General features: G+C 41.6%; 1 protein-coding gene across 1 annotated transcript in view; it reads left to right on the forward strand.

Moving 5' to 3' along the window:
- SASH1 (SAM and SH3 domain containing 1) overlaps positions 1–20939 on the forward strand; it is a 189981-nt gene that overhangs the window by 147332 nt on the left and 21710 nt on the right. The window contains exons 12-15 of the mRNA XM_054969939.1: positions 1400–1543; positions 9451–9586; positions 11012–11181; positions 13956–14165. Coding sequence (XP_054825914.1) covers positions 1400–1543; positions 9451–9586; positions 11012–11181; positions 13956–14165 — 660 coding nt within the window. The remainder of the gene's footprint in view (positions 1–1399; positions 1544–9450; positions 9587–11011; positions 11182–13955; positions 14166–20939) is intronic.

Consider the following 20939-nt stretch of genomic DNA (forward strand, 5'->3'; position numbering starts at 1 on the left):
AGTACATCAACCATGGGTGGTGCTTTATCAGTGCTGTAAGAAAGGCTCTAACTAGTTCTGAATAAGGGCGATAGTGAATGTGGGCTGTGGTCATTCCAAGGACAAAGTTGCCCTGAAGCAGCAGCAACCAGACTGTAAAGGTTTTTTAGTCTTCTTTTGGTTTGGGGGAGAGGGAGTTTGAATCTGTCTCTGCCCTTGGGTAGCTTACCAATTTGGGCATACATATGGATGACAGAGAGAGATTCAGAAATGGCTACTGAGTTACTGTATCTCATTTCTTGAAATATCCTTGAGGTTATTAAGCAGTAGGTGGAATCTTTCCTTGAAATACCATGGATATTTTTTTTCAAGACAGCATAAAACTGGATGTGTGATCATACCAAGCATTTCTGGCAGCATCTTCCTTCTGCCTCAGGAAATATGAATGCTTTGAGACTCTTGTGGGGTGGGGGAGTCTCTGAACATACCTCAGCTGGAACTCTGGCTGAATGACTGAGCTCTCTAAAGTGACAAAGAGAGGGCATTGAAGTGCCGCTCTTGGAACACACGCAAGTAGTGTTTGGCATATGAACTCAATGACAGTATTGTGCTACATATCCCCTGTAGCTTAGTCTTTAGAGGAACAAATTGCTGCCAGATAGTGCAGCTTAAAAAGTTGTAAAGGAGCAAGTTCAGCTGTATGCGTTGCATGTGGCATGAGCAGAAATGAAGGCAATCATAATGTAGTTAACCTTATAAATATAGATCTGCGCTGAAAGAGTACTTCCCATTGATAAAACATGCGCTGAAAACTTTAACTTAACACAAGCAATTAGAGGCAGGAGTTAGGACTCAGACCTTGAAATTGTTTTGCCTAACTTTCAAATTATGCAAAATTAAATCCATGCACCAAGAAAGCTAGCTGAACATCAGTATAAAGCAGAAGACAGTGCTGGGCAAGTGGGGAAGGAGCTTCATGCAAATCATGTAAGAATTGGTTACATTTGTAACCATTTATTTTCATTATTTGTAATAATTCCCAGGGAAGCCAAGTTATGTCAGAATTGGCCACCTTCTTGTATTATTGAATAAAGCTATGTGGGTTAGAAACTGGAAGGTGTTTAGCATCCCAATCAATGGCTCTTACCTAAAAATCAACATAGATGACCAATTACAACACATTTTTGGTCATATATGTGACACGGGAACTATTCTAAAATTCCCCTGCAACATTCAGTGTTACTGGAAACTGCCTGTCTTGTTGAGGTAGGCATGAAGAATCTTTCTTTGGGGAATCTGCAAAACTTGTGCCTTCTTTCTACTTTTTGCTGTCTCCTTTAGACACTTTTTGTTTGAAGATTCCAGAGAAAGATAAATGGCAAACTATGCACTTTGTTTCAATCTCTCTTTCATTTTACAGGGCAAAGATGGTGATTTTGTTTACAAAGAAGTGATCAAATCCCCTTCTACTTCCCGCATATCCCTTGGCAAAAAGGTGAAATCTGTAAAAGAAACCATGAAGAAACGAATGTCAAAAAAATATAGCAGTTCTTTGTCAGAGCAGGTGAGTAAGCTAATTCTTAAATGAAATTCAATTTCTTGAGTAGATAGGGTAATGGTTGTTGATACCTATATTTCCAGGCATCGTTGGAAGATACAATAAGCATCACTAGAGAAGCTCCTCAAGGGTGTAATGTAGTAAAGCAATTCCAAGGCTCCTTCAAAATTATTTGCTGTGAAAAGAACTTCAATAAAATCATAAAGGGGAGTTAGAATTGAGTTAGGCTAGTAAAATATATGATTTCATTTCATATATGCTGGCAGTTCTGTAGTGGTAAAGAATAAACGGTTTATATTATCATTGAACAAATCCTCCAGTGACCAACATCTCAGGTGGCCCCAACTGATGTTCTAAATTCCACTGCACCATGCACATTACAATCATCCTGTACTCCGGTTTCTTTTTAAATCATAACAATTTCTTTCAAACAAGAATGTATTTATTTAAAATATCCCTTGTCTTAATGAACAGCTCATTTCTTTCTATTTGTTTTATTTAAAAATATTTGTGCCCCATTTGTCCTCTGTTTGAAATAGTTTAGGTGTTTGAAGTAAACACATCAGTCACGCTCTTGCCATTAAATAGTAAATAAAACAGCATTTCAAAACCTACCATCCAGGTAAAACAAGCACTTGGTATTAAAATATAAACACTGTTTTAAAGAGAGACAAAATATGTAAAACCAATACAGTATTTGAAAATTATTATAAAAATAAGCTTATTGTTCACTTTGGACAGCTACGTGACCATTCAGGAAAGTCTTGCATCACCTCCAAGACTTTCCTGCTTCCTTTCATTATTTTCTTAATTGCTTGAAAGGGAATTTTCTGCAATAGCTCCATGATTACTTTTTCTATTATACATGAATCCTATAAAAATCCTTTTATGGAAAATTAACAGTCTCTTTTTTTCCTGTTTCACTATTTGTTTTGAACAAGGAAGGATTTGTATAGAAATAACAGATGCAAATAAAAATGACTATGAAAAAATTGCTGGAATTCTTTACATATTACTGCAAGCATATAAATGTATGCTCAGGTTATAGAAGCCTTTTAGGGCAGATAGTTCCAATAATAGGAATTAGTCACAATTCTGCTTTCCTTTATCCTCTTACTCTTTGTCAGTGATGGAAGGGCCAAAAGGACCATAAAGCAAGGAGGCAGCCTGTCTTGAACATAAGTCTCTTAAATTGTACAGGTTTATCCAGCAAACTTTGCCAATAGATGTGGGTGTGCCGTCATGCATGGACATTTTCCTTTGTAGCGTATTCAATTCTTTCATTGTGGAGGTCTATTTACTTGATAGTTAAAATTCATTCTAAAGTATATTCTTTTAAAACTCCCCTTTTCAGTTTTCTCTGGCCAAAATCAGTCTGTTTTTGCAAGAATGTTGTGTTTGGCAGACTTTGTTCCATTTGGTTTGGTAGGTTGTCAAAATACCCAACACTTAACAACAACAAAAAATTCATCAGTCTTTCCACTTGAACTATAAGCATAACAAGCAAATGCTGGCAAGCAACCACAAGGCACTGGCAACAGCCACAAACAGTTTCCATTGATTAAATATCGCCCTCTCGAGGACTGTTGTATAATCAAGCTCACAGCATCTCTTTCTGATGTGTTTAGCTAAAGGCTGGTGTTTGATAAGCCAAAGAGTGTCATATTGTGTTTATCATTATGTCATCTTTGACATGTTGAAATAGTATTACCTGGCTAAATTCATATCTCCAGTCTCTGTACTTTACTTTGTCTGACACTTATCTCCAAGGGTGTGAGACTAATTTATATAGCAAGAAGTGCTCTAAGGAGGGACTGTCACTTCAATAGCATATTTGGTTGCTGCCTCAGAGTGGATTGGAAGCCTGTAGTTTATTCTGTTACTCCAAATGAAAGCATTTTAAGAGGACACTTCTGTAGGTAATGTCTGCTTTTAAAAACGTTTCTGTACTTGAGCACTGTCTGGAAACACTCTAGAAAATCGAACAGTAACCAGTTTAAAAATGTTATGTATAGCCTGGTTTTGGATATCCTGTTCACCAAAAACCATCCTGAAAACCTATTATGAGCTGGAGAGAGAGAATGAATATTGAGGTGCCTTAAATTTGAATTACAACTGTTTAACATAATGAGAATTCATGTTACCAGCTGAGTCTTAAAATCAGATGTAGTGATAATGAGTCCATGGAATTGTCACTTCTCAAATATTCACAAATCTCATATCACTGGGTCGAGGGCAGCAGTTGCTATGCTTATAAGTTTTTCCTAATACCATATGGCAAGAGGCATATTTTTTTAATGAGATAGAAATACAGTATGGTCTATCCATAGGCATCCTCCTTAGTTGTACTTACTCTTATAATTTTTGTAATAAATAGATTGGCGACACTGTAGTTGCTTTAATGGCCCAATCCTGTGATGCAATGCACAATTTAACAGTTAGGATAGTGTGACCAGTCCATGAACCAGCATAACCTCTTGAAAAATGACACGATGTACAAGAATTGCATGGGCAAAGTAAATCAATAAAAATGCTCATAACCAGAGTACAAGAAATGCAGAAAATTAGAAAAGCTGAAAGCGCTTTATATTAGCAAAATGTGACTTTTCTCTGAAGATGTGCTTGATTTGTGGGAAGATATTTCCTGATGACTCTGCAGCACGCAAATAACAGGCTTCATTGAGAGGGTTTGTGACTGTATGTCTGTGGAATAAGTCATCAGTTCTTCTATATCAGCAGGTTTCTTTTAATTTCTCACTACAGATAGACTTGAATGTTTCTCTCTCTCTCTCTCTCTCTCTCTCTCTCACACACACACACACACACACACATTGGCATGTATCAAACAAAATACCTTTTTCCCTATAGGATATGCATGAATCCCCCCCACAGCTCCCAGTAATAAAGAAGTTGTTTTAGCCAGTAGTATGTTAAAATGGATATGGATGAGATCCTTTTGAATTGGAAAAAATAGCCTACATGTCACTTAAAGCATTTTGCTGTGTTCACATCAGGCTAATTCATTTTAATGCAGTGCATAAGAAAAAGAAGTCAGCTACCCAGTCTAGACTAACATTTCATTTACTTGTTGGCCATTTCATTTACGCTGTGTTAAATTTTCATTACCACCTTCAGTAAATTATGTATAAAGAGCTTGATCCTAAGGTTTATGATATCAGGAAAACTATGGGGGTGGGGGGCATCCAAGACTTTTAAGTAATTGACTCATTTGGCCGGCTTTCTATTTTTACTGTTTTTACTTAACTTTGTATTGTGACGGCCTTTGGCCGTATACAATTAAACTCCTCCTCCTCCTCATTTGGCCGGGAATATTTAGAATCTCTCTCTCTCTCTCTCTCTCTCTCTCTCTCTCTCTCTCCTCTCTCTCTCTCTCTCTCTCTCTCTCTCTCTCTCTCTCTCTCTCTCTCTGTGTGTGTGTGTGTGTGTGTGTGTGAAAAGAGTAGTGTGCCACTACTCATCTGCAGTGACATTTGAAAGATGTTTTGTGGTTTTGTGCATTTAAAGCTTTGAAACAAAACAAACTATTTGATGAAAACGTCATGTACTTACGAGGATAAATAAACCATTATGAATGGTGATGTTATCTGGGTGTATCCTATCAGTGCTGGTGAAAGTTTTTCTGTTCACCCCAGCAGCCCCTTTTGACCTGGAAAAAGTTGATTGTGGAGGTTCCAGGACTCATGTGGAGAAAAAGTCATACTGGATAATGAGAATGAGAATTGGGTGGAATCACTCACTCCTCTTCTGCCAGAAAAGACTCATAAGCTTCAGGAAGAAAAGAGAAAAAAGAGATGGTTTTATTCTTCTGACTGCAGCCTCTGGCTCACACAGCTTTTTGTCCACATGTTCCATGTTCTCCAACTTCAGCTTTTCATAGTTCAAAAGGGACTGCTATTGTTGTCAAGGAAGTATTTAAAATTGTGAAGTAGTTTTCAAAATCTGGAAAATCAAGTATGTCTGTGTGTGTGTTATGTGCCATTAAGTCCTCTCCAACCTATGGCGACCCTATGAATGAAAGACCTCCAGAAAGTTCTATCTCTAACAGACTTACTCAGATCCTGCAAACGGTAGGACATGGCTTCTTTTATTGAGTCAAGCCATCCCATTTTAGGTCTTCCTCTTTTCCTGCTGCCTTCCACTTTTCCTAGCATTATTGACTTTTCCAGAGAATCTTGTCTTCTCATATGACCAAAGTATGATAGCTTTAGTCAGGGGTCATTTTGTAGAAAAAGAGCGGCAGGAATTCATTAGCGTTACTCATTACCATATGCCACACCCCTTTCCATCACTGGAAGTATGTCATTAGCATAATTGATTTGATCGGCCTGACATGGCTGGGATTCAGCTCATGCCAGATGGGGGAGTGTTCCCCCACTTGGCAGTCGCCTGATCAGGGCTGTTTGGGGACCAATCCAGGCCTAAACGGGCCCCAATTGGCCATTTTAGGAATGTATTGGCCTGGATTGGGCCCCAAATGGCCAAGATCGGGTCAGTGCCAGGCAGGGGAGGGGTCCCGCACTAGGCACTGACTCAATCCTGGCAGTTTTGGCTCTGATCCCAGCTGAAATGGAGCCAAATGGTCAAAAATAGCCATTTGGGGCCCGTTTGGGCCCAGATCAGGACTGAAATAGCCCAGACTAGGTCAGAGCCAGGCGAGGGAGGGTTCCCTCGCCAGGCACCGACCCAATCCCAGCCATTCTGGCCCCGATTGCAGCAGAAAAGGACCCAAAACGGCCAGTTGGGGCTTGTTTGAGCCTGGATTGGGACTGAAACAGCAGGGACTGGGTTGGTGCTGGGTGGGGGAGGCTTCCCCTGCCCGCCACCCACCTGATCCCAGCCATTTCGGCTGTGATCCCGGCAGAAATAGGCCCAAAATGGTTAAAAGTGGCCATTTTGGGCCCAGATTGGGGCTGAAATGGCCCGGATCAGGTCAGTCCCAGGCACCGACCCAATCCACACCATTTCAGCCTTAATCTGGGCCGTTTAGGCCCCAATCCAGGCTGAAACAAGCCGAATATGACCGTTTGGGGCCCTTCGGCCCAGATTGGGGTCGAAACAGCCCGGATCATGTTGGTGCCAGGCAGAAAAGGGTTCCCCCACCCAGAACCAACCAGATTGGGGCCATTCTGACCCCAATCTGGGCCATTCTGGCCCCAATCCAGGCCAAAATGGGCCCGTTTGGGCCAAGATTGGGGCCAAAATGGTTGGGACTGGGTCAGTGCCAGGTGAGAGAACCCTCCCCTGCCTGGCACCGACCTGATCCTGTCTGTTTCAGCCCTGATCCCAGCAGAAATGGGCCCAAAATGGCCAAAAGTTGCCATTTTGGGCCCTTTGGGGTCAGGATTGGGGCCAAAACAGCGGGGATTGGGTCGGTGCCCTGATACAAGCCGTTTTGGCCCCAATTGAGGCTGAAAACACCCAAAATGGCTGAAAGTCAGGTGGGCACGGCCACCTGACAGTTCTGGAGTGTTCTCCCTCCAAATGAGCTCTGGCTTTAGTCTTGTCATTTTAGCTTCTAAGGAGAATTCAGGCTTAATTTGATCTAGTACACACTTGTCTTTTTGGCTGTCCATGGTATCTGAAAAACTCTCCTCCAGCACCACATTTCAAATGAATAATTTTTTTCCTGTCAGCTTTCTTTACCATCCAACTTTCACATCCATACATGGCAATGTGGAATACTATAGTTTGGATTATCTTGATCTTCATCCCCAGAGAGACATCTTTATCGTTAAGGATCTTATCTAGCTCCCTCACAGCTGCTCTTCCAAGTCTCAATCTTCTGATTTCTTCATTGCAGTCTCTCTGTTGGTTGATGATTGAGCCAAGGAATAGAAAATCTTGAACAACTTCAATTTCCTCATTGTCAACTTTAAAATTGTGTAGTTCCTCGGTCATTACTTTTGTCTTCTTGATGTTCAGTTGTAATCCTGCCTTGGCACTTTCCTCTTTAACCTTCATCAGTAGTCATTTCAAGTCTTCACTGTTTTCTGCTGGTAATGTGGTGTCATCTGCGTATCTCAAATTGTTAATGTTCCTCCCACCAATTTTCACTCCACCTAGATCTAATCCAGCTTTCCTTATGTATAGTTCCTCAGTGTATTGTTTCCATCTTTCCTTTATTTTGTCCTGATCAGATACTGTATTAACATGTTGATCTTTCAGCATCCCAAGCTGTGGCTTGAATTTCCCTTTGATTTCTCGCATCTTTTGGAACAAGTCTCTTGTTCTTCCTTTTTTGTTGTTCTATTTCTTTGCACTGGTTATTATAATAGATTTCTTTGTCTCTGTGTGCAAGCCGCTGAAAAGCTGCATTTAGAGTTTTGACCCTATTTCTGTTGCCTTTTGTTTTTGCTTCTCGTCTATCTTTAGCAATTTTAAGTTTCCTCAGACATCCATTTAGGCTTCTCCTTTCTATTGGCTACAGGGATAGTCTTTGCACATTCTTCCTTAATAATATCTCTAGTTTCAGCCCATAGTTCTTCTGGCTCACAATCAATTAAACTTAGTATTGCAAATCTGTTCCTTACCTGGTCTTTAAATTCTTCAGGAATGTTATTTAGATTGTATTTTAGCACCATGATTCTTTTAGTATTTCTCTTCAGCTTTATTGTAATTTTTGATATTAGCAACTCGTGATCTGTATAGCAATCAGCTCCTGGTCTTGTTTTACCTGAGATAATAGAGCTTCTCTAGCTACTGCTTCCAATTATGTAATATATTTGGTTCCTGTATTGGTCACCCGGTGATTTCCACATATGCTTACCAACTTATATAAGTGAAGAAAAATCAAAGGGGAGGAGAGTCAGTCTGAGAAAGCCATGGTTAAAGGATGAGTCTTAAAGAGGCACATAGAAAAACAAATAACAGAAGTCATTCAGAAAGGCTTTCCAGTGATAAAGAGCTGCAAAGGAAAAGAAACACAGATAGGGAATAAAGAGGGCAGTCTTAACTACAAGATTAATACATACAGAATGGGCTCCTAGTAGGCACATATAGTAAAAGAGCGGAAGAGATATGGAGATGAGCAAGACTGTGAACACATTGGAAAACAAGTACAAGAAGCTCAAAGAGAAGACAAGAAGAGAGAAGAAGGCCAGTGAAAAGAATGATATAAAGGATTTATATATGGGATTTAATTTAAAATTGTAAGCTGTCCTGAACCACAAGGGAAAGTTGGGGCATAACTATTTTAATAAATAATCACAACTATCAAACAATGGGCAGTATATACATCACAGCAGAAGTAGAAACAGGTAGGAAAAAATAAAGATAAAAGAAAAACTTTAGGCAATGTCAATACAAAGAAAAACAGATTCTAGATTCCTAGGGCAACTGACAATGATAGAATTTTGCAAGAGCCTGGACCTAGGATAAAAAAATGCCACATCAAAAGAACAGCAATATCCAGAATTAGAGAAAGGAATGTTGACAAGGCATGAGAAACAAGTGTGAAAACCAGAACCTCAGTTTTGGAAAAGTTAAGTTTATGAAAATTGGTGGAAAGTAATGGAAGATCAAAAATTGGGGCAATTGGAAGAAGATGTAAAGAAGATTGATACTTAAGGACTTTTTATAGAAATAAGAAAAGGATTTGAGCCATTAAAAGAAAACTTTAAAGATCAAACCATGTCTTGAAAACATGATAAAACAGTAGCTGAACAGAAGGGAATGTTCAGGTGTATCAAAAGATTGAACAGAAGTGCAGAAGGAGAACTTAAATAAAATGAACCCTTCAATTTTACTCTAAGAATGTTATTGGAAACACAAAGCATTTTTTTTAGCTGGATAAGAAGAAGGGAAACCAGACTGGAAAGGTTCAAAAGGAGAGTTGATAGAAAATAATATGTATGGGTATCTCTGAGATGAAATTCTGCAATACTTTTTTTCAGGACTCCAGCCTGGATGTAATGCCAGAATCCCCTCAGTCACCACAGGCAGATACTGAATGTCTGGATAAACCCAAGCTGAAAGCTGGTGGTTCAGTAGAAAGTTTGAGAAGCTCCCTAAGTGGTCAGAGTTCAATGAGTAAGTGACAATGTTCAGTACATGGTTTAGGTGATCTTTAATGTTGCCTTGAAATCCTGTTTTTATGTATTTATATAGATATAGATATAATAACAAATAACATCATGCAAAATGTGAAGGATTTGAATCACAAATGCTGGACAGCAAGCCCATAAGAATTTAGAAACTGAAATATTTCTGCTCTTACCTTGTTTAGCAGACTGCATGTGCCTCAATATTCCTGGGGGTATTTTCACCTGCGGTGTCCTCAGACTCAAAGAAATGTCTTAGAGGTAATAGGGATTGTACATGTGAAGAAAATGAAAATCCTCAGTGCATGACTAAGAATCAGGCTGATATCTTAATACACTGGTGACAAAGTTAGGGCCAGCAGACCTAGAGTGGCCATCAAATCCAACACAACCCAAGGAATTTGCATTTCTGTTGAAAATAAACATTTTAAAAATAAAAACCACAGCTTAACCTAAAGATTTTTGAAACTGCAGTCTAAAAATCATATTATCCTCCTATCTCAGAGAAGGAAGGGGAGTGGGATAAAACTGTGAAGCAGTGGGGGCTGTGTATGTGGGGGCTGTGTATGTTCAGTATGTCTAATAGTAAGTGGCTTGGCCCCTGTAGGGATGACAAATATTGCACAACAGGGCTGCCCACAGATAAGGTATGGTCTGTACATACTCAAGGCAGAAAAATAGAACTTTGTACAGTGACCAAAAAAGGAAAGGGGGGTACACCTTAAAATGACCTAATGAAGACCAAAAATCCTCCAGAATGGGTGGCAATATACTCAAAACTGAGAGTTTAGAGGGTCCTGGAGGGAGAAATGAAGGAGGCAAAATACCAAACTGTCTTCCCAGTGGTCCCTTGTGGGTTCCCAGCTTGTGTGTCTATAACATTATGTGTCTATGAATCTTTGGTGCAAGTGTGGTTATTTTAAAAATTAACATGAAAAGCAAGTCTTTTGCTAAATTGAAGGTGAGCCTATGCTTGTGCCTGAGACAGTCTTTATTGGCTGTCCTCATTTTGTTTCTTTGGCTTTGGCTTAGAAAACCATCCTTTTAGTCAAAGTTGGCACAGCAGCATTGAGGGCTCAGTCATATGTAAGGGTTTAGATGATGCTCTTTTGGAGGGCTATAGTGGTTGCTGCTTCCAGTGTTTCAGCATGTGTTGTGACAATCTGAGCCAAGCTATTCATAGAAAGAGCTGCAGTTAAAGCAGATGAATCTCTGGGGAGCTGCTGAACACAGAATGTTTTTTAATCAGCACGAATGTTAAAAGATGCCATATATATTTGCAAACAAATAGAAAAGATCAGTGGGACACATGGCCTGCTGTGTTAGTTCTCTTATCTTTTCAATAGTAGCAGAAATAAATGGCTATCAAAAATAGTTCTCCTAGCAAATGACAGGACTTTCTTCTGCAAACAAGGTGGACAGACAATAAGCACAACGGATTCCTCGGCCAGCAACAGAGAGAGTGTCAAGTCTGAAGATGGTGATGATGAAGAACTTCCATATAGAGGACCTTTCTGTGGCCGTGCCAGGGTTCACACTGACTTTACCCCCAGCCCATATGACACGGACTCCCTGAAGCTCAAGGTAACAGCTCTTTCTCACTCCAGATACCATAACTGAATTCCATCACATTTCGTGAGGGACTGTTCTTGTAAGGTTTCCTAATTTCTACTACTGCTCTAGTTGTCGGTTTTAAGATTTTGGTTTGTCTCTTGGTTTCTCGGTGGTCCCTTTGTGTTCCTCCTCAGGACTGTAAACTGCTTTTTGGATAGTTTGAATTTTTTAAAAAGCTAAATATGTTCACAGATAATGGTGTGCTTTTTGTACGCTATCTGTATCATGTGGTTCTGGAGGGAAGGGAAGGGGAAACCAGAGATGGGATCCTGCGTCCTCAGCCTCCCTGAAGCTTTGGCTATTGTTTACCCTGAAACAATAGCTTCTGCCCTCTCAACAGGCAAAGGCCATCAACCTCAGGTAGAATCTGGAAGGCTAAATTCTGCCTCTCGTTGCCATATGCACAACATCCCTCATTCAGCTGGATATACTGCCTGGGTCAACTGAGAGCTGGCATACACATAATAACTCAGTTCTTTCAGATGAACTTCTGCAGATGACACAGGCTTTCTTAACACAACAAGTTTTAACTTTACTTTTAGAAAACAGAGTAAGTGTCAGGCGGGAGGGCGCCCCCTGGCGACAACGATGGCGACGGGTCAGAACGGGACGCCCCCGGCGGGTCCATGCTGGGTCCCCGGTGGTCGGGCAGGTGGCTTGGTGGGCAGGTGCCAGGCCGGCCGGCGGAGAGCATCCCCCTCGAGGCCTCAGAAAGGCGGCCACTGTCTGGTCTGGCGAGGCCAGCCAGCAATTGGCTCCTCCCGGCCAGCCATCCCTTTAGCGTCAGGGGTGGCTGGCACCGTCTCAAACGACATACTCCTCCTCGGCCAGGGGTTGAGCTCTCCTAAATACCCTTCTTCATTAGGGCCACCCCCACCCCTCCTTTCCGGTGCCCGCCCCCAACGTCATTCCCACCACCTGAGCCAGGCGCGGCCACATCCTTTGGCCCCACCTGCCCTTGCCCTATTGGCCGTTTCGCCCCTGTTTCCGCCCCTCTTCCTCCTTGCCCCTCTCCCCTCCAATGGCCTGCCCCGGGAGGTAGCCATGTGAGCCGCCTGTATGCCCACTGCGCCCACCTCCTCCCTTGGCCTTCTGGGGGCTGTAGGCCCGGCTAGCCCTCTGCGCCGGCGCAGGCGTCCGGCTGTGGCTCGGCCTTCCGGGCAGTCACTCTTTGCCCCTCCCGCAGCTTCGGCACTCTTCCCGCGGGCGCCGGGGCCGAGGGTCCGCCCCTGCCGACAGCCTCCTCCTTCTTCGTCCGTGCGTTGCCTGGCATCAGGTCTCCGGCCGTGGCGGGTCGGCGGCCGCGGCCGTAAGCTCCGGCTGGCTGGCAGGCCTTCCCTCCGGGCCGGACTGCGAGCCTGCGGCACTGCCGGCATCCCTCCCAGCGAGACTCCGGGCCGGCTCCCGGGGCTGCAGGTGGGTGTCGGCTGGGTCGAGGGCGCCAGCGGGGGTGGGGGTGGCCATGTCCGAGGGCACGGCGCCGCCACCCCTCGGACAGTAAGAAGGGGAGGCGTGTGCAGTTGCTTTCAGTGGAGGAATAAAAAAGCAGGGAAGGGTTTCAGATGTCCAAAAAATTGCAAGGCAGTTAAGATAATACAGAAAACTAATGCAACCTGACTAAATTGATTTCCCATACATCCTAAGCCCTGCCTGACATGGGCCTGTCCCACAAGGATCACCTGTTTCCCTGCTTGACCCTAGAAAAAGCCAGTGTAACTCCCCTATCAGAATTGTATTAGTCTTGTTGTTGTAATCACACACCCCATGCAAGGATAGGTACTCTTCTGCTTTGGCTGGTGCTGAGCCAATCAGATGATTCCTTTTTTAGAAACTGTATCCTTCTCTTTGAGGCTTTATGCTTCACTGTCCTGTCTCTGCTTTGTCTGCCTATTCTCGGAGCTTCATTAGAAGCAGGAAACTCATGGGATCAGGATGGGACTCCTGATCAAGATGACAGTCTTTCTCTGAGATAGTGTAGCAGCCAGGATTCAGGCTGGCTTCACACACACAAAATAAAACCTTGTTCAAGTGCCCATAGAATAGAACCCCTTGGTCCAATTCACTTGAATCTTGGGAGGTGTCTTTAAAAGACAGGCAGCCTTCACTACTCTGCAATTTTGTGTAGTTTGCATTAAAAACAGACCCTTCAGCCCCTAGAAAGATTCCCTCGTAAGAAATAATAGAGCCAAATATATTTGGATTCCTAAAAAAGCCAAATCCAAATATTATACCAGTATTTTTTGGACCTGAATATCAGGAATACTGAGAAATACTGGGGGGGGGGGGGGTTAGTGCACACCCCTAATAGAAACCCAGTGAGTTAGATTTATAAAGATTTCATATTCTCTGCTATGCTATACCAATTAAATGTTCCTGTATAGAAATGTTATAATGGGTATTCTCTTGATACAGCATACCAACTAAATAAGAAATAGAGATAAATAAGAGATTGAGCTATGATCTGAGAGGTTCCTATTTCAAATCTCGTATCTGTCATTAATTAATCGGATGGTCTTAGGCAAGCCTTTATCTTCAAGCTCTCCATTTGTGGATAATGAGGCTGGCCCACTTTAAAGACCTATTATAATGATTACACCAAGCTAAACGGTATGATTCTTTTTGGACAGTGAAAGCCATATATAAATAGTGTTATTATTATTATTACTTCCTGTGTAAGATGCATAGTAATTTGAAAGTCATTGTGGAGCTTTCATCTAGGTGTATTTTTTTTCTCTTCTGTGCAGAAGGGTGACATCATTGATATAATCAGCAAACCTCCCATGGGTACCTGGATGGGACTGCTGAATAACAAAGTGGGTACCTTCAAATTCATCTATGTTGATGTGCTAAGTGAAGATGAAGAAAAGCCAAAAAGGCCGACAAGGAGGCGACGAAAGGGGAAACCACCTCAGCCAAAATCTGTTGAGGATCTCCTTGACCGCATCAATTTAAAGGTTGGTTTCCATTTTCTATACCTTTATGCCAGTGATCCCCTGCATGGTGCCTGTGAGATTCATGGCACCCATAGATGTGTTTCCTGGCTCCTGCTTGCTTCTTCCTTCTTCCCCAAAGCAGAGACACAGTTGTGGCTTTCCTTCATCTCATCAGGAAGTGTTTTGGAAGAGCTTTTATGTCTGCTGGGACTACTTATTTGTAAACTGCTGCCTCTGTCACAGAAACAGGGTTCTCAAAACATTTTGTTGAGCATCCCACTGTTTTGTGATTGTTCTGAGTCCCTTTAGTAACCATTTCGTGATTGGTCTGACACACCTTTGGACAGCCATTAGCCATGTTGTTGTGACACCCACTAACAGTTCTCAAAATCCAAAGTTAGTGACATCATGTTAGTGAAATCATGCCCTTTCATTTGCCAAATTCTTAAATTAAAAACCACTTCAAAATGCTGTAAGATATTCTTGATGTAGTTATATTACCATGTCTGAAGCTGGTGGCAGAATAGAAGCTAAAATGTTGAAGTTGTTAGGATTTGTTGTGTATGTATATTTTAATTATAACATCATCTTTGCGTTCATTTATAAATTGGGGTTTAAATATGTCACATGATCTTTAGCCCATAGGAATTGGTTGCATAGGCAACTCCAAATAAATAAATAGACTGGGCTTTGCAAGAGTAGGGTTGCCTTCTGAATACTCCCACACTCCCCTGTCCTGCTGAACTGGCTTCAGTGTGCCCGGCCATTGCCTCCCTTGTTCTGGAAAATGACGTCATAATTGTCAGTGTGAAAACAACTAGAAGGTGGCTTGAAAGAGAAACTGCCTGTTCTAGGTTTCTTTTATTCCCTATATCTGTCTGTTGTCTATTATAGTATTACAATGAAGTGATGGTCAGGAAAAGAAAGCATAGGGGAAAACCTGTGCATTTTATTTTAATTTTGCTTGATGTTTGATATCAGGCAGGTTGGAAATAAACTGTTACACCTCCTGCTTATTCTTCTTTCAGATAACATTGTTATAGAGAGGTGACCTTTTTATCAAGCTGATTATAGAAGTTTAGATTCAAAATCCAGCAGCTGGTAGAGTGTTGTAAGTGATGCCAGTGAATAGGACTCTGTAGACAGTCTCTGATCCCGTCATTGCTCTTCTCTGTAATTGTTTACTAAACTGCTGAGAATTTATACCATGATTAAGAATAGCCAGCCATGCTTGTCTAACTCTTTTCTAATAGCCAAACAAGTTATTCTGGTTATAACCAACAATGTACTGTGCACATCAATTGGCCATTATATTATGGTAGTTAATACATGGTAGTTATTTGTCCTTTAAATAGGGTGCATTGCTAAGATTATTCTTGCTTTGATTTTTTTTTTTTTAAAATCCGGGCTGATAATAGTTTTTAAAAAATATTTTAAATTAGTCAATCCAAATGGAAAAAATAATGTATGTAATTGTGTTTTTAACTTATTGTTTTTAACTTATTGTTTTAGCCTGTTGTTCAGGTATTTTGTTAGTTGCTTTGCACTGTTATGGGTGGGGAGAGGGGGACTGGATGGAAGTATTTTTTAAAAACACAAAATTGGTAGAACATAACTAAACTTGGGCAACACAAAAAGGTAAAGAATAGTATGAAACAATAGATATACAGAAAAGTCACAGAAGGGACATTCAAAACATTTTTAAATTTTACTGCTACTGGAGGTCTCCAAGATAAAACATCCAAGGAAAATATAGGACTTCCTCAAAGGATTAGTTCCAAGGTCTGGTAATAGGGTTGCCAGCCTGTAACCCCCGCTGCTACTAAGCTGGCTAGTAGGGGAAGTATAGGGGATGTTGCTGGCAAAGTGACAGTATCAGTTCCTGTACACCCATAAATGATGTCATCACATTTCTGGATGAAACTCTGATATTTGGGCAAAATCATAGAGTATTTGCCCAAATACCAGAGTGGTTCTGGCATGATGGTGTCGTTACTGGAAATGACATCATCACATTGCTAGAGCACATATGTATACTCATGCACAAGCAAAGGTAAAAATCCCCCACCATTCACAGTCTCCCTCCACCGGTTGTCAAGGGCAACCCTGTCTGGTAATGAGACAACCAATCAGTGAACAAATTGTAAATTCATTTCAAAACTTTGCTGCCTGCCTTCTTAAAAGTATCTTACATTCCACATTACCAATCAGGCTATCTAGACAGAGCAAGTCATAGCAGTTGGGCTCCTGATAAGCAAGATCCTTATTTTTAGAAAGCATGCGCAGAACAGTGCAGGCCTGAATCCCGACAGTAAGAAATGACCATGAGAACTCTGTCCTGAGATCATGTTCATGCATCTATTTCAATCTGACTCCACAAGTATATCTTTTGCTCTAAACAAGAAATGTGTTCTGACAGTGGCAACTGAAAAACACTCAGTGTCACATACACCTCCATTCATCATCATCATCACCATCATCGCATTCGATTTATATACCACCCTTCAGGACAACTTAACACCCACTCAGAACGGTTTACAAAGTATGTTATTATTATCCCCACAACAATCACCCCACCTCTACAGAAGGTACAAAGTGGGATATACAATCACTTGCATAATGTATTGAGTTAAAAAATGGAAAGTTCAAGGGAGGATGAAGGGATGCAAAGTGCTTTCCTAATTACTATATGTTTCTCATGAATTATATTTTAATAGAAACATGCACACACATATGTGTGTGTGTAAATTTAAAGAGTCACTTTGGTCTATTCTTTCTATTGATTTGCTTTCAGTCATCCAAAATAGCTGATACGTTTCTAAATTTAAGATCCTTTTTTTCACCCATCATACATAAATGATGGCATGTGAGTAGGAAGGGGGAAATAAATGGGCTTTCTCTCCAAGATATTAAGATTAGACATGGGCACGAATTGAAACATGAATCAAATTTCGTGACGAATCGAGCCGATTCGTGTTTTGAAAAACGCGCTTTGTGGGGCCATGGTTTTCATGAAATTCACGACTTTGGGGGCCGATTCGTTTGATTCGTGAATGATTCATGATGCCAGACAGGCTGGCGCCGATCCATTGATTCCCTAGGCAACATAGGCCCAGAATATATGCAGACCATTTGTTGCCATTGGAAACCCCACTTAGCCCACATAACCTTGATAGGCAGCTCTCCTTGCCAACTGGAGTGCTTCCATTCTGCCCTATACAGCAACGAGAAGGGGGATTAATCCCCTAGGCAACTGAGGAGATGGGCCTTCTGTAGCCATGGGAACACCAATCTCATCCCTCCAAACCCTGTTAGGCAGGTCTGTCTGCCAACCTCCTGTTCTGCTCTATGTGAGCATTTCTTATATAAGGCACAGCTCTCTGCCTCGTGCTTTTCAGTTCCAGTAGACAGAGGGAGAGGGAGGACCTGTTGCTGGGATTTGGAGTGAGAGAGTGGAATTGGGAGCTTTGGGCTGGATTTGCTGCTGTTTTAAAAGAGACTGAAAAGCCTCTTTCTTATTTTCAGCTCTTGGCCTTGATGGGAAGATTGTTGGGTGAACGTGCCTTCTTTCCTCCACCCCACCCAACCCCAGTCTCAGGGCATTGCCTGGCTCTAGGGCCTAGCTTGACTGAGGCCTACCTTTTTTTTCTTTAATTTTCTTTGCTTATATTCTTATTTAGAGCATTTGTTCTTGCTGGCTTGTTGGGTGAGGGTGGGTGGAAGAGAGCCTGCTGAAATCTCCTTGTGCGTTTGGCATCTCTGGGTATGAAGGGGGCCATTGAAGTGCCCTAGGTTCCGACGAATCATGAAACTAATGAATCATTTCACAAAACAGGACAATTTTGTGAAAGTTTGTGATTTGTGGAATGTGACGAATCATGAAATGCTTGTTTCATTTTTTCCCCATTTCGTGCCCATCTCTAATTAAGACTTGCAGTTGAATTTCATGACTGTTAATTTTAAAGAGAGATGTGCTAAAAAGGTCTGTCTTGATTTTAAATATATTTCCCTGTTCTTGTTCTGTATTGTTGATGGTTGTGAAATGGGAAATTATCCAACAGTTTGGTGTGTGGTATCTATTTGCTGCAAGTGGGTTTCCAGAATTGATTTGCTACTTACAGTCTTTTTGATGCAAGCTTCCTTCATCAGCTGATACCAGAACAGCTGTGATCACCTGCTGCTTCCAGCTGAGTTTAAACATAAAATGGATCCAATAAAAAGGCACTTTCATTGATTGGTTTTTGAAGCATTCTCTCCTCCCGCTCCCACTTGGTGTTTGTAAAGCATACTTATTTTCTGTACAAAGTGTGTGTTTTATGCATGTTATCTGGGTACTGTGGTTGCCCTAGGGTTGGCAGCCTTTAAGTGGGACCTGGAGATCTCCCATAATTTAAACTGATATCCAGATGACTGAGATAATTTCCTCTATGGCATTACATCTCACTGACATTTCTTTCCTGCCTTCCTCAAGTTGCATCCCCAAATCTCCAGGAATTTCTCAAGCTGGAGTTAGCAATCCTACCATTGCCCCATGATGCCCTGATGTGGTGTAGATGATACACATAGAATAGAAACATTATATGTTTTGAGAGCAGAATGGAACCAGCTGTGGGACAACACCATATTGGCAATGCTTAATTTATTGTTATTATCTATCAGGTTTCTGTAGACCGTTTGGTCCTTGTTTGGCAATATTTTGTTTGAAACCTGTCCCTACTTGTTTGTGATAATTTGAGCCCCAAACAGAAAGAGCAACAAAAAGGTGAGTGGCTGGGCCCCCTCCATCAGGAAGGTAAAGGCAACTCTAGAGAGGATAGTAGTCCCTCATCCAAACCTTCAGAAAGTTGGGTGAGTGATCTGGCCCAAAGGGTCAAACTATCAATATTTGGAACACTTATTCTAAATATACCAGTTTACCATTGGGATTTGTACAAGTTCTGCAGAAGGTATTACCCAAATAGATGGTCTCCTAATTAGCTTAAAGGAGATGAGCAAGAGGGGGTAACTGGGATTCTCCACCTATGTTTATGGGGATTATTCCCTTAAGAGAACTCTCAAAATGAACCAGCCAGATGTTCATCTGGAAAGGTTTTTATTAAAAGAGAAATAAAAGGGCAAACGTACAGAAATCACACACAGCACACATACAAGGCTAAGAGAAAATCAGAGAGGAGAGAAAGTAGTTTCGGGGAAGGCTATAGTTACACGTCTCAAGAATAGCAGTCCGCAAAGGCATCAGCAAAATGACCAGTGTTTCACAGAGAAGAAGAAGAGGCCCAAATGGATTTGGGGGCATGTGTTCAGATCTAAAGATACATATACATTCACTGGTGGCTAGGGCGTCCAGATATAGGGCAAAATGCTCCCCCCCAGCGAGCTGATGTCTTTGACTCCAAAGCAATTACTTAAATGGTTTTCTGGAGGTGGATAATGAGTTGGGAGCGGTTTAATGGGTCTACCTGAGGTGAACTATAGGTGTAAATGTTGCTTGATGACCTTGTGATGGGAAAAGCTACCAAGTTTGGTGAATAGCATTAAGTGGTGCTTAATCAGGGTAAATGGGTGAGGGGAAGTGAGGCAGGTTGTGGATAAGTCAGGAGTTCTTGGAAGACCCATTTTTCCTAAATTATGTATCTCTCTGGGGCATAGAGGGGGCCATTAATCAGTCAGCCATTCTGACTCCCTTCTAAAATATTTTTCCAAACTCTTGCCTGGCTGGCATTCATTATGTTTTATTTCAGGCCTGGCAGTGCCCTTGTGCTTATTGCTGTATGAGAAAGGGCATTTATTATTTCATATCAATAAACTGCCCCTCAGCTAGTAGAGAGGTCTGACTGCTAACAAATGAGCCTTTGCATGTAGATCTTGTATGGATTTATGCTGCATACAGAGGAAGGTCAGATAAATACATGAAGGCTGGTGACAAGCAGGTTCAATTCCAACTTCTCCATTTCATGCATTCATTCTACTTGATATACCAAATGAACAGAGCTATAGGAGCATACTGCAAAGTCAGAGGAAAATAGAACTCTGCACTGGTTGACAGTGATGCAGAAGTAAAGATTGTAACTGATATTGTTTTCCTTTAATTCTGAATGTAATCTTTTTTGCATAAATGGCTAACTTGGGAGACCTTTGCATAACTAGTAATAATATATGATTATGCTAGGTATCAACAAGGTTGGTCACCAGGTCACCATTGCAACCTAACATTTGCTGGTTACACTTAAAGCTCCTGTAGCCCTCAGCCTGTAAACTCTATTACATGATTTAAAAGGAGGAGGAGGGAAACGGAGTCCTCTTTAAAACATCTGTCAAGGAGCTAATTTGTTGCCAGGATACAAGCTTGCTGCAAACAGAGCTCAGTTGTAGCTGGCTCTCCTTTGCCTTTGCTAGGAACTTCTGCTCTCTCCTGCCAGGGCAAGGAAAGCTGAAAGCAAGCAGATGGCTGTGCTTGGTGGGGTGGGCAAAAGTAAGAGACTTTCCCGCCAAGTGTGGGGGACAGAGGAACATGGCCTGGAGAGGAAGCAACAAATATTTCAGTCTTGAAGCCAACTTTAAGTGGCACTGGAATCATTCTGAGTACAAATAATGTAGTAGATTATGAGAAGTTTTATATTCAGGATTGGTGTACTGATTATATGAAACAGGATTATGATCCAGATTTACTGTATAAAAGGAGTGGGGGATCCTGTTTGAAATCTCCCCCTCCCCCCCCCAAAGGACTCCATACTTGAGTTGAAAAGAGAGTAATTCTTGGGTATTTTTCTTACTTTACTTCCATTCTAGGTACAT

The sequence above is a fragment of the Eublepharis macularius genome, chromosome 1, assembly GCF_028583425.1.
Source record: "Eublepharis macularius isolate TG4126 chromosome 1, MPM_Emac_v1.0, whole genome shotgun sequence".
NCBI lineage: Eukaryota > Metazoa > Chordata > Lepidosauria > Squamata > Eublepharidae > Eublepharis > Eublepharis macularius.